This window comes from Crotalus tigris, unplaced genomic scaffold (assembly GCF_016545835.1).
Source record: "Crotalus tigris isolate CLP2741 ecotype Arizona unplaced genomic scaffold, ASM1654583v1 scf7180000023713.2527936, whole genome shotgun sequence".
NCBI classification, from domain to species: domain Eukaryota; kingdom Metazoa; phylum Chordata; class Lepidosauria; order Squamata; family Viperidae; genus Crotalus; species Crotalus tigris.
In genome coordinates this window covers 1054780-1079172 of record NW_024100135.1, presented here as the reverse complement: position 1 = coordinate 1079172, position 24393 = coordinate 1054780, and the positions used below count along the sequence as shown (strand labels likewise).

The following is a 24393-nucleotide window of genomic DNA, read 5'->3' as shown; positions in this document are numbered from 1 at the left end:
CCCATAGTAGACAAAAGTCCAACAAATAGAAACATTACCAGTATTAAAACATCACTTTTTCATAATAATTAAAAGCATATTTTAAAAATGAATTCTTAGCAAAAAAAAAGTGCAAATTTATGCAACTTGATAAATAGTATTAAGTTTACTTAACTGCATTCTGGAGGCACACATGACCTTATTTGGGTTTGCTTTCTTGTATAGTGTGCTGCAGTGCTGATGGGAGGTTAATTTCAAATACACAGCAGTAACGATAACAACAATAAAAATTAATTATGGAAATCAAGTTCTGAGCCTGGTCAGTTTGGCTGTGGTTCCAGTACAGATGATGGTCTAAAGTTTTCATTTAGCATGTTATACCCATAATGGGACATATTTAGGTAACCATGTTTACATTTTGCTTGTTGATTTTATTTTGAATGGTTACTGGGTAAAGAGAGAAAGACCTGTCATGGGTTGGTAATAGCTCTAACATAAAATATTCAACAGAGGAAAGAAAAAGATTGTCCACAGATGTTTTGCACTGAAATCATATTCAGAATGCTCTGGGCCTTTGTCCATTTTTGGAAAAAGCTTGGTGGTTATTTATTTATATTTGCTTAATTTTGATATCACTAGAATCATATAGAAGATTGCAAATGTTAGCAGTTTTACAACTTGCTAAAACAGAATAGTTATCAATTGAGGAGTAATTGGCAGTAGGTGAGTAGATGAATAATGCTTTTTCCATGGAAAGTTGAAAGTTAACAATGCTAAAATGTTCCAGTCAAGGTATATCTTCTGCAACAATTTTCAAATTGCATTATTACAACATTATCTCAACAATAGCCGATAACAAATTATTTTCCAGATCATTTTTCTTGGGGTAGAGTCCTTAGACTGAATCGATTACAATCTGGGTTCAAACTCATTTTGCAGCAGAAACAGCTTGTTTTGATTACCTTTATAGATGACCATCAAGATATGGCTAGATTACTTCTGTTAGTTCTTCAACACCATTTTTAAGATAATCAATTATGATAGCCTCTTGAAACATTTGGCTGATCTTTATTTTTTTATTTATTTACTTGCTGTATGTATTTTCATATAATACTGCTTTTTGTGCTGTTTACAGTACATAATTTTTTTAAAAATACAGTAAGAAGAAACTGTTAATCATAACATAACATAAAACATAACAACTAAAAAGTTCTGAGTAAAAGTAAAACTAAACAACCATTCACTCAATATTCATAAAGGGAAACTTGTAGTGTTAGATACTTTCACAATCAGGAGAACTTTCCAGAGAATGTAACCAGAAAGAAATCTCACACTTATTATACTCATAAAAAGTACATATCCAGTCCATATCACTAAAGGTGGTTACAGCTAATTCAGTTTAGTACAGTGATTCTCAACCTTTCTAATGCCGTGACCCCATAATACAGTTCCCCATGTTGTGGTGACCCCCAAGTGGGTGTGGCCACCAATAAGAGGGAGTAGGACAGCTAGGGAAAAGGAAAAAAAATGGCGGACAGCATGGTTTGGTGACCCCCGTGAAATGGTCATTCAACCCCAAATGGGGTCCCGACCCACAGGTTGAAAACTACTGGTTTAGTAGAATATGCATAATCAGATGCCCTCAGCAGTGTGGTCATCACAAACTGTACCATTAGTTACTTCCAGATTAAAGGGAAGGGTAATACTGCATATGGCAAATTATAATAGTGCAGTCTGGATTTACTAGTATATTATCAGCTATAGCTAGATTATTCCAGTCCAAGGAAGTCTATATAACAAATGAGCTGGCAATCAGTGTTCTTGGACACAGAAGTCACCTGAGTAACAATGAATATAAGAGACCCTCCAAATTACATGTCTGCTTTTTTTAAAGAATGCAAACTTGTTCAGAACAGGCAATTTCCATTCCCAAAACTATCTACCCACAAGGTCTTGCTCTTGTCAAGATTAAGCCCCCTATTATTAGTCCTTGCTCACCTCATCACTGTGTTCTAGATATTGCTTTCAAACCTACACAGTTTTCTTCTGAGAAGTAGAACTGGGTGTCATCTATTTATTGATTATATCTACTCAAAAAACTCCTGATGACTGCCTCCTACAATTGCACTGGGTATAAAATATCTGTCAGAATGCAGAGAATACTTTCTTACTACTTTTCTCTAAGGCTGTTTTTACAAGTAGAGGTAGAACTAGCATCTTCAGATCCAGAGACAGCCCAGGAGAATTAATGATATCAATGGCTACAAAAAAAAGTGAAGTAGGATCAATAGAGTCTCTCTCTCTCTCTCTCTCTCTCTCTCTCTCTCTCTCTCTCTCTCTCTCATATGAAGTTACTTTTTAAACAACTAGGAGTGTATTACTGTATCCCTTCAAGTCTAATGGCACTATTAATTATCTAAAGGTGTATTTAGTAATCCTTAGATCCACTTAGTTCAGTTGACTTTTTAAATAAGGCAAGATGGACAGAGGTGTAGACCACACAAACTGGACAGGAATAAACATCTTGTCCACACTCTCTCAAAATGTTTCCATAGAATTAGATCTGATGGTGCATTGGATACCTCAGTGTGTTCTGTAACAGAAGCAGCATTTAAAGTCAAGATGAAAAGGATTCTGTCCTCAAGCTGCCTTGCAAATCTGTCACAACAAATACTTAAGGCCTCCAGTAATGTTTTTTATAAACTCTGTCTTCCCTTCATGCAAAAGACAGCTCCTTGAAGATGCAGTGGAGCCCACAAATTAAGCCTTCCACACAGTAGACAGCATTGTGCACATTCACAGATGTTCCATGGCGAATATTTTACCATTTGTACCATAGCCTCTGTTTGTATGTTGTATTGTCCAGACTCCAGAGCAACAAAGAATGACAAAGGCTACCAGGCTTTATGGTGCCAAATAATATGCAGGTATGTTAGTGACCCATTTTGTTTTCCGGTTCCATAGTCAATAAAGGGTTAACAATGAGATCATCACCTCTGTTTTCTGGAAATTCTTTGAGAGCATTCAACAATCCATTAGATTCCATAAATCCCCTGGGGCAGACCAACTTACTGGGTTACTGAATCCTTCTGGAAGGAAATAGTGGAGTGAAATGAAGCAGGGCCAGACTTTCACAAATAGATAGTCTGGCCATCATGACATGGTAACTAACTTACCCCATGCACAGGCAATTATAAATACTATTTCATGGCAAAAAACTAAATTGAGGATGTGCCCAGCCTCAGCTTTTAATTCAGTGATAATTCAGAGTCATCGTTGCCATCCCAGGTTGACAGTTGTAGGGCATTTTTAACTTATTTTGTTAACTATTGTAACTCCAGTATATTTGAGGGATATTTAAAACAGAAAACAATTCTATTGAATAATTTTTAAAATTATTTTTGAGTGCATGAAATATGTATTTTCTCTACAATTAAAGTGCTTCCTTGAAGAAGATTGTGTAGAAGGAATATAACAGGTGTAAAAATAAATATAATTGCATGGCCTAGTGCTGTGATACTGCTGCTAGAGAAACTGTGATATCATTAGGATTAGCAGACTCATTTTACTGGGAAACCCCTTGCAGCTGATTTCTTAATAGAATCAGAAACATGAGTGAATGGGTAGTCTTGATGTATCCTGAATACAGCCCTTTTAAGTAATTCCATATTTCCTAGAAATACTGTGTGTGGATTGAAGTCCTAATATTATACAAGAGCCAACAGTTTAATATCTCTAGTGTGGTTAGTTCAAACATGTCTTAAATAGACACTTTTGAAAAGTCTGTATTATAATTTCTATCTATTTCTATATGTGAATCAGAGCAAAGAATCTTTAAGCAAATTTTTTTTTCCAAATCTTGCAACTGCAACTGAAATACACCTGTGAACTGTCACCTGGGAAATGGCCTCCTGAGAGAAACTTGTCTGGTACATGCCTTGTTATTCTTCCAGAGCCAGACACATGCTTAAAAACAACTCAGATTTTTAAACACTTTTAAGTGTTATTTTGTTGATAAGATTTTTTATTATCTAATGTGCTATTGTACTGTTTTTAGATTATTTCTCCTTTTTGATATCAAATAATGTATTTTGTTCTGAGATTGGCATTTCCAAAATAGCATGCAATTACCCACTGAAGAATATGGCATATATGTTGAAGATGAATAAAATATGTATTTATTTTTTCATTCATTCATTTTCTATAGCATATAAAATTAATGTCAATAATTTTTACAGTAAAGAGCCACTGTAATGTTCATTAAAAATAAGGGAAAGCATGAAGGTATTGCTGTTTATGAGTGACACTATAGAAGTGTTTTTGTATGGAATTGTGGGGTTTTTTTTTTGTGAGAATCTGTGTTCCATTGAAGTTTACTTTTCTTTAAATGCAGGCACTGTTACATGTAAATAAATGTTTTGGATGTCAGATTCCCATCTATGAAGTTTATTTATCTTGCAGATTCACCAAACAGCTTGAATATCTTCCGAGAACCATAGCATACATTCTCATGTTTTGGCATGCAGTTTCTGACCAAGAACTGCTACTGGCCTAGTGAACAAATGCATACAGCCTAGTGATTTACTATTTTGTTTCAAAAGTGCTTTTGACTTAAGTTATAATTTAGCTATTCAATATTTCCTATTCCCCCACACTTTGACAGCCCAGTGAGAAAATGACTATGCCTTCTGCTGCTTAATAAATACCCCAATTTTCTGGAGGTTGAGTATCCCTGAATAAGTGGAAGAAATATTGATTTATAATTCAACATCCTTAAAAATGAACATTTGTATTTAGTTTTAAGCTAGGTTCATCATTTATTTATTCACTCCCCACTTGCTAGGTGACTTGGGGCAACTAATAAGGGTTAAAAACACCAAATACTGTAAAAGAAACATGGTAAAAAACCATAAAATATACAAAACATATTGCACTGGGGACCAGATATAGAATCTATATAGTTATTAGAGGCTCATCCTAACCCAGGCCTTGGAGAAGAACCCATGTCTTCAGGGGCTTTTTAAAGGGTCAGATTTCAGGGCAGGTGCTGCAACAGAGAAGGCAGGTCTCTTGGGTCCCATAAGATAGCACTGTTTAATTGACAGGACCTAGAGCATGAGAAATTTATTGGACAATCTCACAAATGTCTAGGGTCCTGTGTCATGAAATCATGCTATGTTATAGCATATTTAACCATCATGTATTTAAAAAAATGTATGGGTTCAAAAACAAGCAATCACATTGTAATTTAGTATGATGCATGCTCCTAGTCATAATAATCTTAAAAATAAGATTAAAATAAGGAACTATCTGTCAATTCATGCTTGGCAATTCAAGAGGTTACACCACCGTTTTATTATTTTATTCCATGTTGACTTTGGGGCATACTGCTATGGAAGAAATTTAACTTATAAAGGGACATTTATTAAATGCTTAGGTGGATGAACCAATTATTAAAGGATATTACCGTGTTTCTTCAAAAGTAAGATCTACCCTCAAAATAAGCCCTAGCTTGGTTTTTGGGGTTGGGCCTAATATAAGCCCTACTCCAAAAATAAGCCCTCGTTTTGGGCGAATCACATGCCTAAAAATCAAGCTATGGGGGGGTGGAGGTTACCATTACAGCCAGGCCTCCCATGGATCGACACTTGCCTTGCCAGAAGGAGCAGCTTCATTCTGTAGCTGAGAATGGAGCTCGCCCTCATTGTGCAGTCACAGGCCTTTCCAGAAGGTTTATGTAGCCAAGAACTGAGCTATGGATTAGCTTGGTGCTCAGCTACAGATGCCCTCTGGAAAGGCCTATGACTGTGAAATGCAGGCTGAGCTCCATTCTCAGCTGCAGAATGAAGCTGCTCCTTCGGCCGCAGAAGAAATGGGCTGGGTGGGTGGGGCTGTTGGTGCCGCTGCTGCAAGGTGAGTGGAAAAGACATTACATACACCCAAAAATAAGATCAGATGCCTCTTTTGGAGGAGAAAAAAAAAGACGGGAAACACAGTAGCATATCATTTTCAATTTCAGGCTTTAGATTAAGATTCTGTTGCACATTAGCAATAGCAACAGCACTTATATACCGCTTCATAGTGCTTTACAGCCCTCTCTAAATGGTTTACAGAGTCAGCATATTGCCTCCAGCAATCTATGTCTTCATTTTACCAACCTCAAAAGGATAGGAGGCTGAGTCAACCTTGAGCTGCTCAGAATCAGACTCCTGGAGTGAGCAGTGAGTTAGCCTGCAGTATTGCATTCTAAGCACTGCGCCACCATGGCTTAATAAATACATTAATAAAATAACAAACATTTTAAAAAGTAAAAGCAGTATCTTCATTGTGAGTGCCTCAATCTGTCTGTCATGTGGATTTTGTAAAGGTGGCATATATGAATGATATAATCTCCTGTGGCAATGCATACACAAGCCACACTTTTTTTGAATTATCAAAAGTGGTTAAGACATTAGATTAGATACCAGGAAAGTCTGACTTCTAGTCCTGCCTTAGGCACAAAGCTAGCTGGGTGACCTTGGGCCAGTTACTCTCGGGTCTAGGAAGCAGGCAATGGCAAATCACTTCTGCAATCTAGTTAGGAAAACTGCAGGGATTTGTTCAGCCAGGAATCAACACTGACTTGAAGGAAGCCAAAAAAAAAAAAAAAAGCTTAATTTAAATTAGAACAGATAGCTACTGATTTCCTTGCAGCCGTGCCAAAGGAGAAGAGGGGTGCACATGAGCCAGAGAATTGCCTTGACTCATTCTTGTCATGGTAAATCATAGGTTATTACACTATCTGAATACAGCTTTAGTGTGAATTGCAGATATATGGCTCTCCAGGCATTCCAGAAACTAGAGATTGGATGTAGAAATTAGCAAGCTGGAAAATTCAGGTATTTGGCTTTTCATTTCATACTTGGCTTTACACAGAATGTTAGTATGTAAAAAATGTGATTGCAAAGACAGCTTTAATATAGAAGCAATCTGAAGTTACTGTTTCATCTGCTGTATGAATCAAGAACCATCTGCATGCAAAGCATGTGCTGAGTCATTGAGCCATGGCTCTTTCCACAGCATAGGATTTCACAGGAGGCCATTAGTATCTTGTATACAGCCCTGAGTTTTCCTCTGCTCGTCCCACCCTGTGGCCCAGCTACAAGGAATATTTCAAATGTAACAGATTTGTTAAATCAATCAGATGTATTCAAGAAGCATCTTTTTTTTGCATTAAATATCAGGGGTACAACTTATTCAGACTTAGAGTTCGCACACTACATTTTTCCTCATTTATTTAACATCTTCCATTCTCTTCCTCCAACCTGTCACATGGTATAACAAAAAGACAGCTAAGAAGGTGCAATCTCTTTTATAATTTCTGGTTAGTTAAAATTTGATTTAGAAAGTTCAAGCATTAAAGTGATTAATGTAAATAAATCTCCAAACAAAAGTTGGAGTGATGCATTCATCAGTTCTGGTATAGCAATTTTGGTCACGGGCCAAATCTTTTAAAGGTTCTGGAGTTGGTCTAAATTGCACTATGACTCATTTTATATTACCTTACACACTGACCCTAAGTGCAGTAATTCCTTTTGGAACTTTTGCTTTCCAGTCATGCTGTAGGGATTTCACATTTACACCTGCTTTGCTTCTGCAGAATTCTGCATTATTTGGGGACATACAAAGAGTATCTGAGCAAGTGTATCAGATTAATGGTTTTAAAGAAAATTTACAGTGCTGTAGTCAAAGTCAATTGTACATGATGATCAACTATATCAGACATATCAAACATAAGGCCCAGGGGCTGGATGCAGCCCGCAAAGTGGTTTCATGTGGTCCACGAAGCCATCCTGGAAACAGTGAGGGAACGGCCCCCGCTGCCTTGGCCCTGGCCCAGGCTGGCCGGGAGCCAATGTACAATTTTGTGGTGGCCATCTATGCTGAAACGCATTCAGTCTTAGCTCCACAAGGCCATCTGGAAACAGCGAGGAACCAGCCCCTGCTGTGTTGGCCCCACCCCCTGGATGCATGCTATGGAGGTGTCACCCTTTGTGAGGAATGAAGAAATGGACCATGCCTTGGCACTTGTCCTGGTCCCACCCCATTCTGCCAGAGACCCTCAGATCTGTCCCACTCCTGCTCAGGCCCCCACAGGTACCCTTGACGCAAACGATGTAGAGCTCGCCATGCCCACCCAGTAGGCCACACCCACTAAATCCATGCCCACCCAGTAGGCCGCACCCACCCTGGCCACACTCACCCGGCCCCCCAAGGGCAACCGCAATGCTGATGTGGTCCTCAATGAAATTGAGTTTGACACCCCTGAACTATATTATCACTGAAGATAATTTGTTTAAACAATGTTCTGTGTTAAATTGTTTTCTCTTTTTCTTTTTTGTCTCTCTTTTTTCTACCACTCATAATCACTCACAGACACACAGTGTTACCAGTTAGAGCTGATTCATTATATATGAGGCAATTGAACACTCAAGCTTATAAAAATAACTGGAGATCTGTTATTATGTTGCTGCTATTATATTAGTTCAGTTACTGGAATGAAATGTAGCCAGAAGCATCTATGTTTGCATATAAAATAGCTTCCTAGAATAGATTGTAAAAAAAAATATTCCTTTCATTATTTCTTTTCAACTACAAAATTAAAACATGGAATCTCACTCTAGATGACAAAATGGTTGCTACTGTTTTGATAGCTTTCAAGGCAGTGGTCACCTTCCATTTTCTTTTCCCGACATGGCACCTGAATTTAGATAGCATAAATTTTAGAAAGATCATCTTGGGTAGATGATGTCACATGAATTTCCCATGTGTAGAATTGGACTGTTGGACATAATAACTCTGAATTCTTATTCACATCATAGGAAGTTTCCTTATACTCAGTCTAATTACAATCAGTCAAGGAATTTCAGCTGGCAGGATCCAGGAGAAGGGTATCCTCTGCCATGGCCTCTGCCCTTTGGAACATCTTACCCCTGAGGTGAGATCAGCTCCCATCCTTCTGACCGTATGTAATGCCTAAAGACCTGGCTCTGTCTGATCTTGGGTCCTCAATAGGGGAGGGGAGGTAGTTGAAGAATTATGAGGCAATCCTACTTCTCCCCATGCTTCGGCTTCTCTCCCCATCTTTTAACAATAAATTTAGCTTTGATTGTAACTCCATTTTTATCATTTTAGAAATATTCATCTTATGGCTTTATGCTTTTAATGCTGTAAGCCAGGGGTGTCAAACTGCCGGCCCGCGGGCCAGTTGCTCATACGGAGGCCGTGCCCTCCCCAGCTTCGGCAATGCAAAAAAAGTTGTGATATGTTGCAACACATCACATGACATGGCGAGTTTGACACCTGAGGTGTAAGCCCTCCAGAGTCACTTCAAAATGAGATGGGCAGCAAATAAATTTAATGAATAAATAAATAAAATAAAATTTACTTTTTTTATTTTCCTTTGGAAAAATGTATGAAAAAAGTAAAAAAAAAAGTCTTACCCAAATAAATAAGTTTTTGCTATTTGATATCATTGCCATAATAGAGAAAATGGCAGCAAAAGCAGTTTGCTAGCAAAACTTAGACCATTACTGAAGGATCTCAGGTGATAAAGGGCAAGACAATAGAGTCAGAAAAGAGATGGAGCCTCTGGTCCTACAGGTTATTTGTGGAAGCTAAAGAGAAAGATAGTTCTGGTTATCATTGGAACCTTTGTCAAAAATCCATAAAATTAGTCAATGTGCCCTAGGAGTGCTGTATACCCTTTAGCTGGTACTGAATAGACATGAAATTGATTTAAGTGCTAGACTTTTTTACACATCTTTCTGTTACAAATTGTACTAACGGGACAGTGTGAAGTATTATCTTCGTGTTTTATGACACAGGGATCTAAAACCAGTATTTCAATTATTATATTTGCACTCTGGCTTCCATTTAAAACAGTGATATTCCCTTGTATTTTATAATGGCAGAGACTTTCACTGCTATCCAGTGTGCTCCATAAGGTTTTTCCCCCCTAAATTATTCAGAAGTATTGGAAACACTGTGTATGAAGAAAGTGACATTTGTAATGATACAATGATAGTAGAAATCTGAACATAGAATACTATAACTGTGGTTTGGCAAAGCAACTGTTATATGAAGACTGAACTAAGGAGAAATTTCCTGACTGTGAGAGCTGTTAAGCAATGGAACAGCCTGCTTCCGGCAGTTAAGGGTACTGGAGGTTTTCAGGAAAAGATTGAACAGCCATTTGTCCAGGATGGTATGAGAATTCCTGCAAAGGGCATTGGGTTTGACTAGAGAATCTTGAAGATCCTTTCTAATCCAGGGGTCTATGAATATATGACTATAATCATAGTCATATATAGAGTTCTGCAACATATTTTCAATAAACTGCAAATGCTGTGATTTCCTGTGGCACAGAAAATGCAAGAATTCAGAAGTAAAGGATTACGTAATGTTTGATGTGTTGAATGAATGTCATAACAATGACAGTGTAGTATAATTAAGAGTCACCTCTGGTGAGATGGGCAGTATTCAAGTTTAGCAAACAAACAATTTGGATATATTGAGCCTTTATAGTAACAGTAGCTCTATGAGAGAGATGGGTGGTCTTTAAATATAAGTGAAACACATAAAGCAAAGCATCACAACTTGTGTCTGGCTAATTTAATATAAAGTAGAATGCTGGAGATATAATATTAGCAAAAGAAAGAAAGGTCCTTATGTTTTCCCAGGTTTTTTCCCATAGATATAGGATATACTTTTGATTTCAGAGCCCCATCCAAGTAGAAATTGCTGAGGAAGCAGTTTTAGGATGGCACTAAAAGAAAGCAGTCAATGCTCCATTTTAACATCCCCACCCTATATAAACATATATTGATGTTTTATATTAAACTCTGTCTTTAATGGACTGGCTTATTGCCATCTGTTATACGTTTGATTTTCTAACTATTCCTGTCACATTCTATTGCACGTTAACTTTATAAATTGTACTAATTTATTTATTTATATTTATTTATGTTTCACATTTCTAAACCATCTATCTCCCCCACTTTTCAGTTGTTTTCTATTTGCAGCCACATTGAAGGTTTATTTTCTGCCATATATGTTTGTATTTAATTTCATAAATAGTACTGGAAACCCTTTAGTATGTAGTGCCATTATAAAGGATTTACAAAGGTTTGTTCACAAAGCACATCAAAGATACCCACCAATTTGTAATATCATGTATACAACTATTTACACTTCTTGCACATTTCTTAATTTTAAACAGCTTCTTTTACAGATAGTCCTCGACTGACACCCATAATGGAACCCAGAATTTCCATTGTATGACATGTGACCGACCCAATTTTATGAAATGTTTTGTTGTGGTCATTAAGTGAATCCTGCAGTTAAGCAAGCCCATTGTCCACATTAGGTGAAGAGTTTTTTTTTACTACAAACCAGAAGTAAATGGCAGTTTCCAACAAAAAAATGTTATAGGTTGTGGTCATGTGACTGTGGGACACTTCAAACTTTTGTAAATGTGGGCTGGTTGCCAAGCACTCAAAATGCAATCATGTGACCATGGGGTGGCTGTCAGACCTTCGAATCTGGATCATTAGTATCTTTTGGGGAGGGTGATTGTTGGAGTTTTTTTCACTTTGCCCCATTATTTTACAAAATCCGTTAGGATTGACTAACTCGGTAGTCTCACCCATAGTAATGCCTTGGGTCTGACCCTTTGCTATAGCCTTACTTTTGTACATGTTTCTTGTATGTGCTGCCCCATGAGCCTATGTTAACTAAGTGCTGTAGGTTAGAATGACCTCTTTGTTAAGCATAAGCTGACTGCTCATTTGTGATTGCAAGTTCCCAGCAGCCAGAGTTTTAAAAATCAGATTTCCCACTACAATTTGTGTAATTAATGAAGTGCCAAAGTTAGCTCTATTGATACCTCCTACTTTGTCCCTTCTATAGTTCTGTTATGTGAATCTATGCATTATCCCCTAAGCCTAAGTTAACATTCTACTTTAGCTGGGAAGAGCCTTTTTGTCAGCAAAAATTAGCTTCTCTGGTCGTCTGTGTATTTGGAGCCTGTCAGGAAAGTGCCTTTCCCAAGCCACTTTTAATGCCACAATTTGCATAAATAATAGTTAAGTGATGCCACAGATGGCATCTGTTAACACCTCCTGCTCTTGCCAAAAGAAGGAAGTAAGCTACTTCTTTTTGGTCAGCAAATTTTGCTAATGCTGCCTGCAGTATGAACAAGAGGAGCTACCAAACACATTAAAAATAAGTGCAGAACTAAGTAGATACTTACATTCAGAGAATTGCCACAAAGATAAAACCAACTCCTTATTACTCAATTTCTTAAAAAGCAAGCATCTTTTATACAGTAATGCTTAAAAGTTTGTAAGTCCTTTTGAATTTTTAATATTTTTACCTAAATATGATCTAATATTAAACAAATGAGTCAAAAACATACTTGTTAATTCATGTGGAAAAGATCACAGTTTATGTTGTTTATGCAGAAATACTGAAAGTTCAAAAGGATTCACAAACTTTTAAGCACCACTGTATTTTATTATTTGTTAAATTTATTTGCAGCCTAACTCCTACTCTGGGAGAGGGACAAGAGGAGTACAACCTGGTTCAGTGTCTTAGACATCTCTTCAGTACTACTGACCACGATATCTTTTGTGATAGAAAAACCTTTTAGGACAGAACCATTCTAGTTCTACTTTTGCTTGAATGGCCAGTTAGAGAAGATGGTGCTGAAGGATTACTGATTTGCATTGTGACTACGATTAGGACTGTGATTATGTTTAAGACTGTATTATTTTTAACATCTACATGATGTAGGAGGTTATCAAGAACAGGGTGGAGTGTCATCAAATATGCAGGTGACACCCAGCTTTAGTTTTCAACCTCATCTAATATAGATGAAACAGTAGAAGTTCTGAATCAGCGCCTGGGGAGATGAGAGCTTATCAACTGAGATTCAGTTCAAAGAAGATGGAAAAAATCATTTTTGTGAGTGATTTGCCCGTCCAAGTAAGTGATGATTATCCTGCTCCAAAAGTAGTTCTGCTTTACTTAAAGAATGGATGTTACCCCAGGAGCTTGAAGCACCCTTTATCAGCTTAAACTGATATACCAACTCTGTCTCTAACTATACAGAGTTATAGAACAATTGTTCATATTCTGTTAAGTTTCCATATTGATTGTTGTAATGTATTATATGTGGGACTGTTTTAGGAAATGATCCAGAATCAACAACTTCAAAGCATGGCAGTTAAACTGCTGACTAAAACTATTCAATCTAATTTCCATTGCACTTGCCATCTGAACTTCTCAGTCAGTAATTCAAAAATTCCACTATAATTATAATTAGCAGCAGCAGCAGCAGTAGTAGTTAGATTTCTCAGCCGTTTTTCTCTAGGAGCCAACAGTTGAAATGTCTTACACAAAATTAATCTTAGTTGCCTCTATATGAGATGGAAGGCACAGAAGTCTAATCAATAAAATGAATAATAAAATTATGTGAAGCAATATTTCCTCCCATATTCATGAATTAGGATACCCAGAACTTTACTTCAAGCAGAAAGAAAGTCTTTTGATTGTAGCATGTTGTCGGTGAACACTGGTGTTGCATTATTGTTTTTGGAATATTAGACAAAGGCCTTTTTTATTTTTTTTCAGGTATAGTATTTTAAAAGCCATTTTAATGGATTAGAATGTTCAGTGCTTTTTTTGTTAAAAAAAGATGCCGTAACTCACACACGTCATACAACCCGCCTTGCCTACCCTACAAGGTTTACCTTTGTAGTTGAAAAAAAAACCTTTAATTTTTAGTGTATCTAAAAGACTAGGATTTTGTTCAGGTTAAGTTAATTCTATTAATGTTACCATGCACCGTGTGGCTTTAATTACAAGAAGTCATTTTATTACTCTTTTGAGACATTTACCATTGGCATATCGATTTAGTTTAATGAGTGGAAATGTCAGCTTTCTATGTGGAATGAAATTGACCCAATAAAACAAAATTTGGTTGCTTGTAAAAGATTGAATTATTTTTAAGAAGTTGTCAAATAAGGTGGAAAAATTTACATGTGGAGTTTAATATGGATATTGACTTGAAACAAATTAAAGTTGAAACTTTGTCAGTGAACAGATTACTTTTAATTTACCTTTAAGTTAAACCCAATTTAATAAATAGATCTGATTAACCCTCATACTGTAGGGCTACCTTTACATCTGACCAATACATAATTAATATATATTACTATTAATAATAATAATAATACCTCCAAATCATAAGACATTGGCTTTATTCTTATTCTTCCTCTCTGCAGTTTGAATATAAAGTATAAAAAACTAAAAATATATTTTCGTAGACATCCAAGCCAAGGAACCGAAATAGCAAAGTTTCGCTGTCCGGCAAGCTTCCACGCCAGTCGCCTTCCTTGCCTCTCGCTTTGCCTTTTTTTAACCTCACACCTCACCTTCTTTACGGGAAGGCAAAAGGCTCACTCACCCTCTCATGAAAGATGGCCTCCATGTTTATGCTACCATTGGCTTCCACATCACATGGTCCGACCCAGCCAATCAAGCCACGCTCTGGCTGTGGTGCTCCGGTGCCTCATGGCTCCTCATAGAGGAGGCAGACAGCACCGGAGGGGATCCCACTCACACTGTACCACCAGCGGGGCATTTTCAAAAACAAATGATAGAAAAGGAAACAATAGGAAAAGAATGCAACTCTGGAAAATCCATTGAAAAAAGGTGTCGTTCTATGACAAAAAAAGCCCTGAGAATGTTAGTGTTCTAATTGCTATTTTATCACTGTGATTTCATGCTGTATTCATTATCATTATTGATGCTCAAAATAGACTTTACTGACAGGATCATTGTTTATAACTACCTCAATGGATTGATCACAATATATAACTTAAGAAACATGATAACGTCATACTTGCTTATTTATTTATTTATTTATTCTAATTTTATGCTATGCATCAAAAAGGTCTCTGCAGTGTAAAGTCAGTGAGGCCTACTATAAAAAGCAAACATTTATAAATGCTTATAATGTTTGTAAACATATTATAAAATATATAAAATATTGTACAAACTATTTAAAAATACAAAATAGTATTACAAATTAGATAAAAACAAGCATCAGTAGCGTGAAAGTGCAACACTGCTTTGGACATTCCAACAAAAGTGGAAAGAATCTGTGGATGTTGCTTTCTGGCAGGGTGTGTTTACTTCTGCTTCCAGTCTTGTTAATAGAGTCTGTCTCTGTTGTGAGCAATCTATAACAAGTTATCAAGTGGAAGTACAAATACATTGCAATAGAAAGGTGATTGAATATCTGCCTTGACAAGTGCTTCTTTCAAGGCTGGATGTGGTAGAGCATTACTATATTAGAGTAGGGACTAGAGGTATTTGTAATAGGAAGATGTGACAATGTCTCCAGAGTCTTGCTTTATTTTATTATATTATATTATATTATATTTATTATATTATATTATTATATTATATTATATTTTTATTTTATTTTTATTTTTTTAAAAAAGATTAGAATAGTGAGTCCTTGGCTCAACAATGCTAGGAATTGATGCGATCCTCTGCTATCCCCCAAGAAGCTTACATGAAGATTTCAGTGAGGTCTCTGACATCAGAACTCTTAAAATATTTTTTTAATCTTTTCCTTGAGATGTGTCTTTACATTTCCATGGAATTTTATTTTTATCTAGGATTTTGTACCTTCTATTTTTAGCTTTTGTATTTCTTTACTACTTATCCTGAGAAAGCTCAAGACAGGATATAAATATCCTAAATAAATAAATCAGTTAATTCCCTTTCATGTCTGAATTGTATGAAGGCATATCGTTTCGATAAAAGGACTGTGGGACTGTGCTGCTGACTTGAACCCCAAGTATGCCTAACGGTTGGATCCTATTTTTAGTATTAATGCTTTAACCATGGAAGTTTATGCATCTGTAAGTTTTATGTAAGAATGATTTCAAATCTGTCAGATTGATGAGGTCTTCTGGGAAATATTATTAAAAATAAATACTGTTTGCTGACACTTTTAAAAAAAATTTAATTATTTTTCCCCTAATATTCCTAAACAAACACTAATGGTCATGATATAAAAGAGAACTGCTTGTTATGGATCAGTTAGTAGATAAAAGATATAATGCACAGAATAGAAATAAATAATTCTGAGAATGATTGTAGGAAAGAAGGTTTGGACTTTGCTCTGGGGATTTCCATATGTATCTAGACAGTATGGGAAACAGTTCAAGCTTCGTCACATCTAGCTGGACCAGTGTTTCTCAACCTTCACAACTTTACAATGTATGGACCTCAACTCCCCAAATTCCCCAGCCAGCCATGCTGGGAGTTGAAGTCCACATATCTTAAAGTTGTGAAGGTCAGAAACACTGAATGTAATTATTCTGTATGATACACATTACTGAATATTGCATTGTATATTATGTATTTATAAAACAAAAAATACAATTTCAGCAATGATATAGTTGTATCTTCAATAGTGTCGTTAACCTATACCGTTGTTTCAATGACTTTAATCTGAATACAAGTTGAATAGTTTTTTTCTTAGAAGGTAAAAGATTCTATAAAGTAGTGAACCTTATAGAAAGAAAAAAGCTATAGCTTTCTTCAGTTGAATGTTGGTAATAAATTTCACATTTTTGTATTCTGCAGGTTAGAAAAGATTTGGAAATTGGTCTGACAGAACAATCATGATGGGATTAAGGAATTCAACTGCCTTGCCTGGTGGTCTTCTTCTTTTAACTGTTGCACTTTTGCTATGTCATGTGGACAAAGTACATACAGAACATCAACCTGAAGAAACCAATTATACAAAAATATGTTCTGGTTCCTATATCTGTAAGAAAGGTATAATTTTGCCAATTTGGGAACCTCAAGATCCTTCATTTGGTGATAAAATAGCAAGAGCTACTGTATATTTTGTGGCCATGGTCTACATGTTTCTAGGAGTGTCTATTATAGCAGATCGTTTCATGTCATCCATAGAAGTTATTACATCCCAAGAGAGAGAAATAACAATCAAGAAACCCAATGGTGAGACCAGCAAGACAACAGTAAGAATTTGGAATGAAACTGTTTCGAACTTAACACTGATGGCTTTGGGCTCTTCTGCACCTGAGATCCTCCTATCTGTCATTGAAGTGTGTGGCCATGGCTTCAAGGCAGGAGACCTTGGGCCAAGCACTATTGTAGGAAGCGCTGCCTTTAATATGTTTGTCATTATAGCCATTTGTGTTTATGTTGTCCCTGATGGAGAAATCAGGAAGATTAAGCATCTTCGTGTGTTTTTTGTGACTGCAGCTTGGAGCATTTTTGCCTATACTTGGCTGTATTTAATTTTGTCAGTTATGTCACCTGGAATAGTAGAAGTCTGGGAAAGTTTGCTCACTTTCTTCTTTTTTCCTATCTGTGTGGTGTTTGCATGGGTTGCTGATCGAAGGCTTTTATTCTACAAGTATGTCTACAAGAAGTACAGAGCTGGAAAGCAGAGAGGCATGATAATTGAACATGAGGGTGAAGGGCCACCATCTAAAGCTGATATTGAAATGGATGGAAAGATAGTTAATTCCCATGTTGAAAGTTTCTTGGATGGCACTCTGGTCTTAGAGGTGGATGAGAAGGATCAAGATGATGATGAAGCAAGGAGAGAAATGGCTAGAATCCTGAAGGAATTGAAACAGAAGCATCCAGACAAAGAGATTGAACAGCTAATAGAATTAGCTAATTATCAAGTTCTGAGTCAGCAACAAAAGAGTCGCGCCTTTTATCGTATTCAGGCTACTCGGTTAATGACTGGAGCTGGCAACATATTGAAGCGACATGCAGCTGACCAAGCACGAAAAGCTGTCAGCATGCATGAGGTCAACTGTGAGGTGGCAGACAATGACCCTGTCAGTAAGGTCTATTTTGAGCAGAGCACCTATCAGTGCCTTGAGAACTGTGGCACAGTAGCTCTAACAGTTGCCCGTCGAGGTGGTGATTTAACCAAAACAATCTTGGTTGATTTCAGAACAGAAGATGGCACAGCCAACGCAGGGTCTGATTACGAGTTCACTGAAGGGACAGTGGTATTTAAGCCAGGTGAGACACAAAAAGAAATAAGAGTTGGCATAATTGATGACGATATATTTGAGGAAGATGAGAATTTCCTTGTTCACCTCAGTAATGTGAAAGTGTCAGAACAATCTGAAGAGGGCAACCATCTTGCAACTATGGCTTGCCTGGGATCACCTGCTACAGCCACAGTTACAATCTTTGATGATGATCATGCTGGCATATTTACTTTTGAGGAACCAGTCACTCATGTAAGTGAGAGTGTGGGGACCATGGAGGTGAAAGTGCTACGGACATCTGGAGCTCGAGGAAATGTTATTGTGCCATACAAAACAATTGAAGGCACAGCCAAGGGAGGCGGAGAGGACTTCGAAGACACCTGTGGAGAGCTTGAATTTCAGAATGATGAGATTGTGTAAGTAGTACTTAACCTTTTGTGGCTTATAAGCATTTGTTATCTTCCCTATCTGATAAAATATTCTATTCAAAATACTTTATAATTAATGCTGCATCAAAAGCGGAAGACTCTTACAGAGTGACATTACTTTAAAATGTAGCCCAAAATGTAGCTGTTTGACTGTCTTGAAGATTTCTTGTGTGTCATGAAATAGTATATATATGAAATAGTGCTATCAAAAGGAGTGAATTCTGAATATGCAAATATAAACAAAAGCATGTCTTGCATTGAAAATACACATGACTTCATCACCCTTTCAGATATTCTAGTCATTATTAACTGAGAGTAATAAAAAGCGGCACGGAAAATTGTTGTTTCCTTTTGTAAGCACAGACATTCCTTGAACTCATCTTGTAGTCAGGAAGGCTTTATATTCAGAACTAGCTTAGGATGGGTCTGCTATTTACAAAAAACAAAACAAAACAAACAAAAAAAAAACACCAGCCTATGACTAATAAATAGAGTTAGGTTGCAAGTTCAGAGAGGGTTGTAATTAGCCTTTGTGATATTATGAAATATTTATGGTTTGCACTTTGAAGTGAATGTTATCACGTGGGGGAAAGTCCAATTAGGCAAGGCGGCCAAGTTTGACAGTTTACAAAAATGAAAACAGTTAAAAAGGAAGCATTGCTGATAAGCATTTCCTGGCTACTAGGAATTTTTTCTGTGCTCACTCTTTCCCCATGTATGTATGGAATTCATACACACAAATACACACATCTTTTCTCAGTTGCTACTTTTGCCTGTGTTCTCATAAAGAAAAAAATGCTAATGTATAGTTGTTTAGGTTGTTGTTTTGCTCAGGCAATGGCAGCCAAGTTCAAGCCTCCGTTTAATCATGAAACTTACTGGGTAACTGTGGGCCAGTTCAAACTATCTTATAGCATGGCTGATAATGTTAGAATAAAAAAGGCCAAAGTCCTAAAGCCATTTCTTTGTTATGAGTAGAGGGAAGGATATATATACTTCATTCCAAAGCTTACCTAACTTTAACAAAATAGATGGACCATTTAAATTGATTCTGTTTGCTTGAAGCCTAACATGGGCAGGTCATAATCTCAACACATAGTTTTAACACATGAAACATATGTGATGAATCCAAGGAAGTTTTGTTTAATTCTATCCCGTTGAGCCACATTAAGCCGTGAGTGTATAGAATCTCTCTCTCTCCCTCTCTCTCTCTCTCTTGCTCTCTCTCTCTCTCTCTCTCTCTGTGTGTGTTTATGTATATGTATGCCACAGAGCAATGAACAGAGCCTTTGATTTTCTTCCTGAATGCATAATGTATCAGTGAAATACGATGTATAAGGGCATTTGCAATAGGAAATTATGTAATATTTTAAAACATTACCCTTCCTGTATTCTTAAGCTTGAATTGTGTAGAAAGAAATAAAAAGAGCAACAATCCTTTGTATTCTAGAAAATACAAAGGAAAAACACAATACCAGGATGTAAAAGTATTACATTATAAACAAATTGAGATAGATGTTTCTGCTTATTAAGCAGAGTGCATATAAAATGCAGTCTTTCTATGATCACTGAGGAGTGTTAGGATGGCAGAGCATCTTTGTAAGCACTAATCTTTAATCTCGGGACTTGTCAGCTGGCTCAGTGAATCTGTGCTTCATTTTTTATTAAAGATGTATGATCTTTTATCAGATGTAAATTAAAAAATGTCCTCTAATCTTTTTGAAAAGAAAAAAGATAGGGAAAATAGTAAGACTAATAGTAATACTTTCTGTAACTTTATGAAAGATTAGCTGCAGATTACATTCATTAAAGTTATCACTGTGGTTTTAGCAGTTAAATGGGAAAGTAGGAAAGAAAATGATATCCATCATAATGAGGCATATTAAGAGATTTTTGCTAGCTAACAAAACTCATTTTTCAAAATAAACAAAAATTGTGAGTCTGAAGTCACATCTTATTTGCTATGATTTCATACTGTCATGGATAACTTTAACATTATAAAGAACAGCTTTATGCAATTTTCTGTTGAGGAATTCTGGGAACTTGAGTTCGAATATACATGTTGAATACCAGATTGGAAAGACTGAAATAGAGTACTGTAACTACAGAATAATTTAAATAGATTTAATTGCAACTTTTCCAGTTCAAAATTATGCCCACCATGGATACTGTATAAGTTTGGATTATGTTGTAGCGGTGCTACTTTTTCAAAAAAATATTTTCCCCAAAATAAAATACAATTATACAGAATGAAAAAAATAGATGACAAAACAAAAATTACAGACATGACACAAAAAAGGAAAAATATAAAATTAACAATAAAAATACAAGCTCCACCCTAGTTGAATGCTGATACCTTTTATCTCACACAACCTAATTTGTTCCCTTGCATTGTGGACCTACAAATAGTTATACATTATTGTTACTTACTAAATTAATATTTTACATCACATTCTCTTAACAAATATCTCAGATATACAAATCTATTATGTATCACATGCATCAACCTAATACCTCTTCATTATAAAAAAGCTGTTAATTGTTAACCCCAAAAAATATATTAAACTTCGAAGCCCTTTGTTAACAGTCCATTATGTAACTTGCAGAAACTCCACAGCTTCCAGAAACTCTTATAAAAACTTATCCAAACCATTGTCTCTAATCAACACACTTAATTTTGCCATCTCTGCCATTTCAAAATCCATTCTTCCACTGTTGATATTCCTTTTTCTTTCCAAAATTTGGTATTCCTTTTTCTTTCCAAAATTTGGCATACACAGTTCTTGCAGCTGTCACCATATAGAAAAATAAAATTCCAAACTATTTTTCTGTCGCTTTATCAATAATACCTAAAAGAAATGTTTCAGATTTCATTAATTGTTGTGCTTTAAGTATTTCCTGTATAACCATTATTATATTTATCCAATATGATTTAGTATGATATGATTTATCACCACATGTGATAAAATTTACCTGGAGTTTGATTATATTTTCAACATTTATCTTTTCAGTAAACTTTCAGGAAGCAGCTGCTCCACTTCATGTCTTTCCTATACATTGGAGGCGGTGCAGTGCTTTCCCAGAAATGGGTGCCATTTTGGGAATGGCTGCAATTGATTGTGTCTGCTCCAAAATGGTGCCCATTTCCAGGACAGTGCCAGAGGGGCCTACTCACTGCTCTGGGAGTCGGAGGGGTGGAGTAGCCTGCTCTTCCAAAACTGCTTCCCAAAGAAGATGTACTGAAAGCTACTGAGCCCTGCAGAAACCAAGGAATGGGAAAGCAGGCCCACGGTCTATGGAGACCCAATGGGACTAGAAGCAGAACCTTAGGTGCCTCAGGCAAGGGAGGCTTGGGCCAGGCCATGTGTGAACTGGAAAGGTGCTGCAATGTGGGCTTGCCCTATGCTAGGCCTCCCAGGGCCTCCCCTACATCTGAGGCACCTTATGCTCTCCGCAATGGAGAGGGCAGGATTCGGATTATTAAACAAAGGCAATCATGGGGATACCTCGCTGAATGACTGTCACGACTTGCAATCATTACAATTTTATGTCAAGGACTACCTGTAATTCAGAGTGGATTTCTTTTTCTCCCTGATTTGTGCTTTGCTGGTGTTATTTGTTTTGAAATTTGTGTTATGCTTATTTTACATCATATACTTCTTCTGTGGATATACGTGTGTATATTGAACTTAAAATTATTCATCAGGGTTTGGTAATTGTGGTAGCCTGTTTTCTTCTTTCATTTTTAAAATTTCCGCTTGAATGTGAGAAGTTTCGAGGTTCCAATAAATCAGCTTTGTACACCTCTGAACTTGCTCATCAAGAATTTGACATGAGAAAGAGTAATATGTTTGCATCTTAAATGTTAATACTGCTCCAAATGGAAGAAGGAAATCTAATCTCTTGGAAGGATAGGGCCACTACTGAAAGGTGGAAAACAGATTTCATCAATTTCACCTCCTATCCACTGTCTGCTTCCATAAGCAAGAGAATCTTTCAAAATAGCATGGGAGGGATGTCAAAGATGGAAGACAGAATAGTTAACACTAATCCTGTCCTTCCCTTTTAAATAGAAACTTTCCTTGTATTTTCAGTCTCTCTGTGGTTTGATGGAACCCTCCGGTTTATTTACTGTGGATCCAAACCATTATATCCGTATCACTCATGAATGATGGAGGTAGCAATAATGATATACTTATTTGTGTACTGCTTTTAAAGAATGATCTAAAGGCATACTGTATGTTAGTTTATGTTATAGGCCACTATTACTGCATCAAAATTACAGTTATAATGGTTTTTAAGAGTAAGCTGTTGAAGAAGAAAACTACTGACTACCTTTCTATTTATATTGTAAAAATAGTGATCAACCACACACAACTGGATTATGGTATAAGATTCCTTTAAACTTCCTCTGATATCATATCATTTAGTATATGCATATAGCCATAGCACTTTCTGCTAATTCCATGACATGTCACATTAAACTGGATTAATTTCAATTTTCTGAAGTAGTTTTTAAATAGATTTTTCTCAAAATTCTTTTATCTCAAACCTCAACCATTTTTTTTATTGTGGGCACTGTTTCATTACTACAGGCTTAAATTTTAAATTTTCTCCCCTTTTTTTTCCTTCCCCAATTTTACTCCTTTGTGCTATAATATTTTATAATTATATTTCCTTTAAAACTTAAAAAAATATTTGAAAAAAGTTTAACTCATGTTTGAAAGCATGGAGAAGCTTCCCGGAGATACGCTGGGCAGAATTATTTTTTAGAATTTTGCCATTTTTCTACCAGGCTCCACAACTGCATTGTGTTTATGCATGTAAGATCCTGAATTTAGGTGCCGTTCTTGATGTAACACAGACAAGTATACAATATGTCATGCTTTACAGCTTCTTGTGTTATCATACTGTCAGCTTCGCAACTTTATTCAAAACAATGAAAAGTAACATTTCTCATTTGGATATATTAAATTATTATTACAATGTTCAGTGAAAAGATTATAGTTATTCAACCTGTCTTTTCTTTTTTGTCCTTATATGGCTGAGAACTTTACTTGGCTTTTCAGTAGCCTTCCAGGCATGCTAACCAAAATGGACCAGGAAAAAAAAAATAGATGAGGCCAAGGAGAAAACTAAATTTGATTATGTTTAGATCTCATTTCATGTCATTTATGTTTGATTAAATTAATTTGATACATGGAATAAGATTATCCCCCTCTGTATCAGACTTTTATTTTCTAGTATATTAAAAAATGGAGCAACTTTGAAGGGGCTCTGGGCCCACATCAGAGACTGTTAAGGGCTGTCTGTACACTCTTCAATTGGGGATCTGTCTCGGTTAATTTGACCACTGCAGCCAAGTCCCCTATTCTGGCAAGCCAAGCTTTCTGAGAATGAAGATTTGAATTAAACTGATTCTTCAGTATAGTTTTTTTAAAAAAGAATATTGAATCAGGCAGCCACTAATATATTTCCAAAACAAGAAAAGTAAAAGAAAAAAAATGCATTGTAGCAAACAAGAGTATTATATAGTATATACATTTGCAATTTTAAATAAAGATGCTACTTTCTGTAGTGCAGATTTCAAAAGTCTTACAAAGTGTTAATGATGTCATACATTTTCACTGCATAGTGTGGAAGATCTGTTCTATATCAATTTGTGGCTTGTTACTATCCATTTTCTATCATTCATTAAAAATATAGTTCGCTTTCTTTTCAGACACCTACCCACACACACACACAACATACACGGTACTAGATCTAGCAAATTTTTAAATTTTACTCTTTTTTTTTCTGTGTAGAGATTTTACAGCAGCTGAGGGTCCTTATTTATTTTATCTTCATAATCCAAAAGGTTGTGCCATGTTGTTTCAGGA

At 36.2% G+C, this 24393-nt stretch overlaps 1 protein-coding gene across 10 annotated transcripts in view; it reads left to right on the top strand.

Moving 5' to 3' along the window:
• The window catches only part of SLC8A1 (solute carrier family 8 member A1), a 295009-nt gene that overhangs the window by 38323 nt on the left and 232293 nt on the right, over positions 1 to 24393 (top strand). For all 10 annotated transcript variants that reach the window (XM_039320941.1, XM_039320937.1, XM_039320940.1 and 7 more), the window contains one exon: positions 16687 to 18502. In XM_039320941.1, the coding sequence (XP_039176875.1) occupies positions 16725 to 18502 (1778 nt within the window). In that variant the 5' untranslated portion in view covers positions 16687 to 16724. The remainder of the gene's footprint in view (positions 1 to 16686; positions 18503 to 24393) is intronic.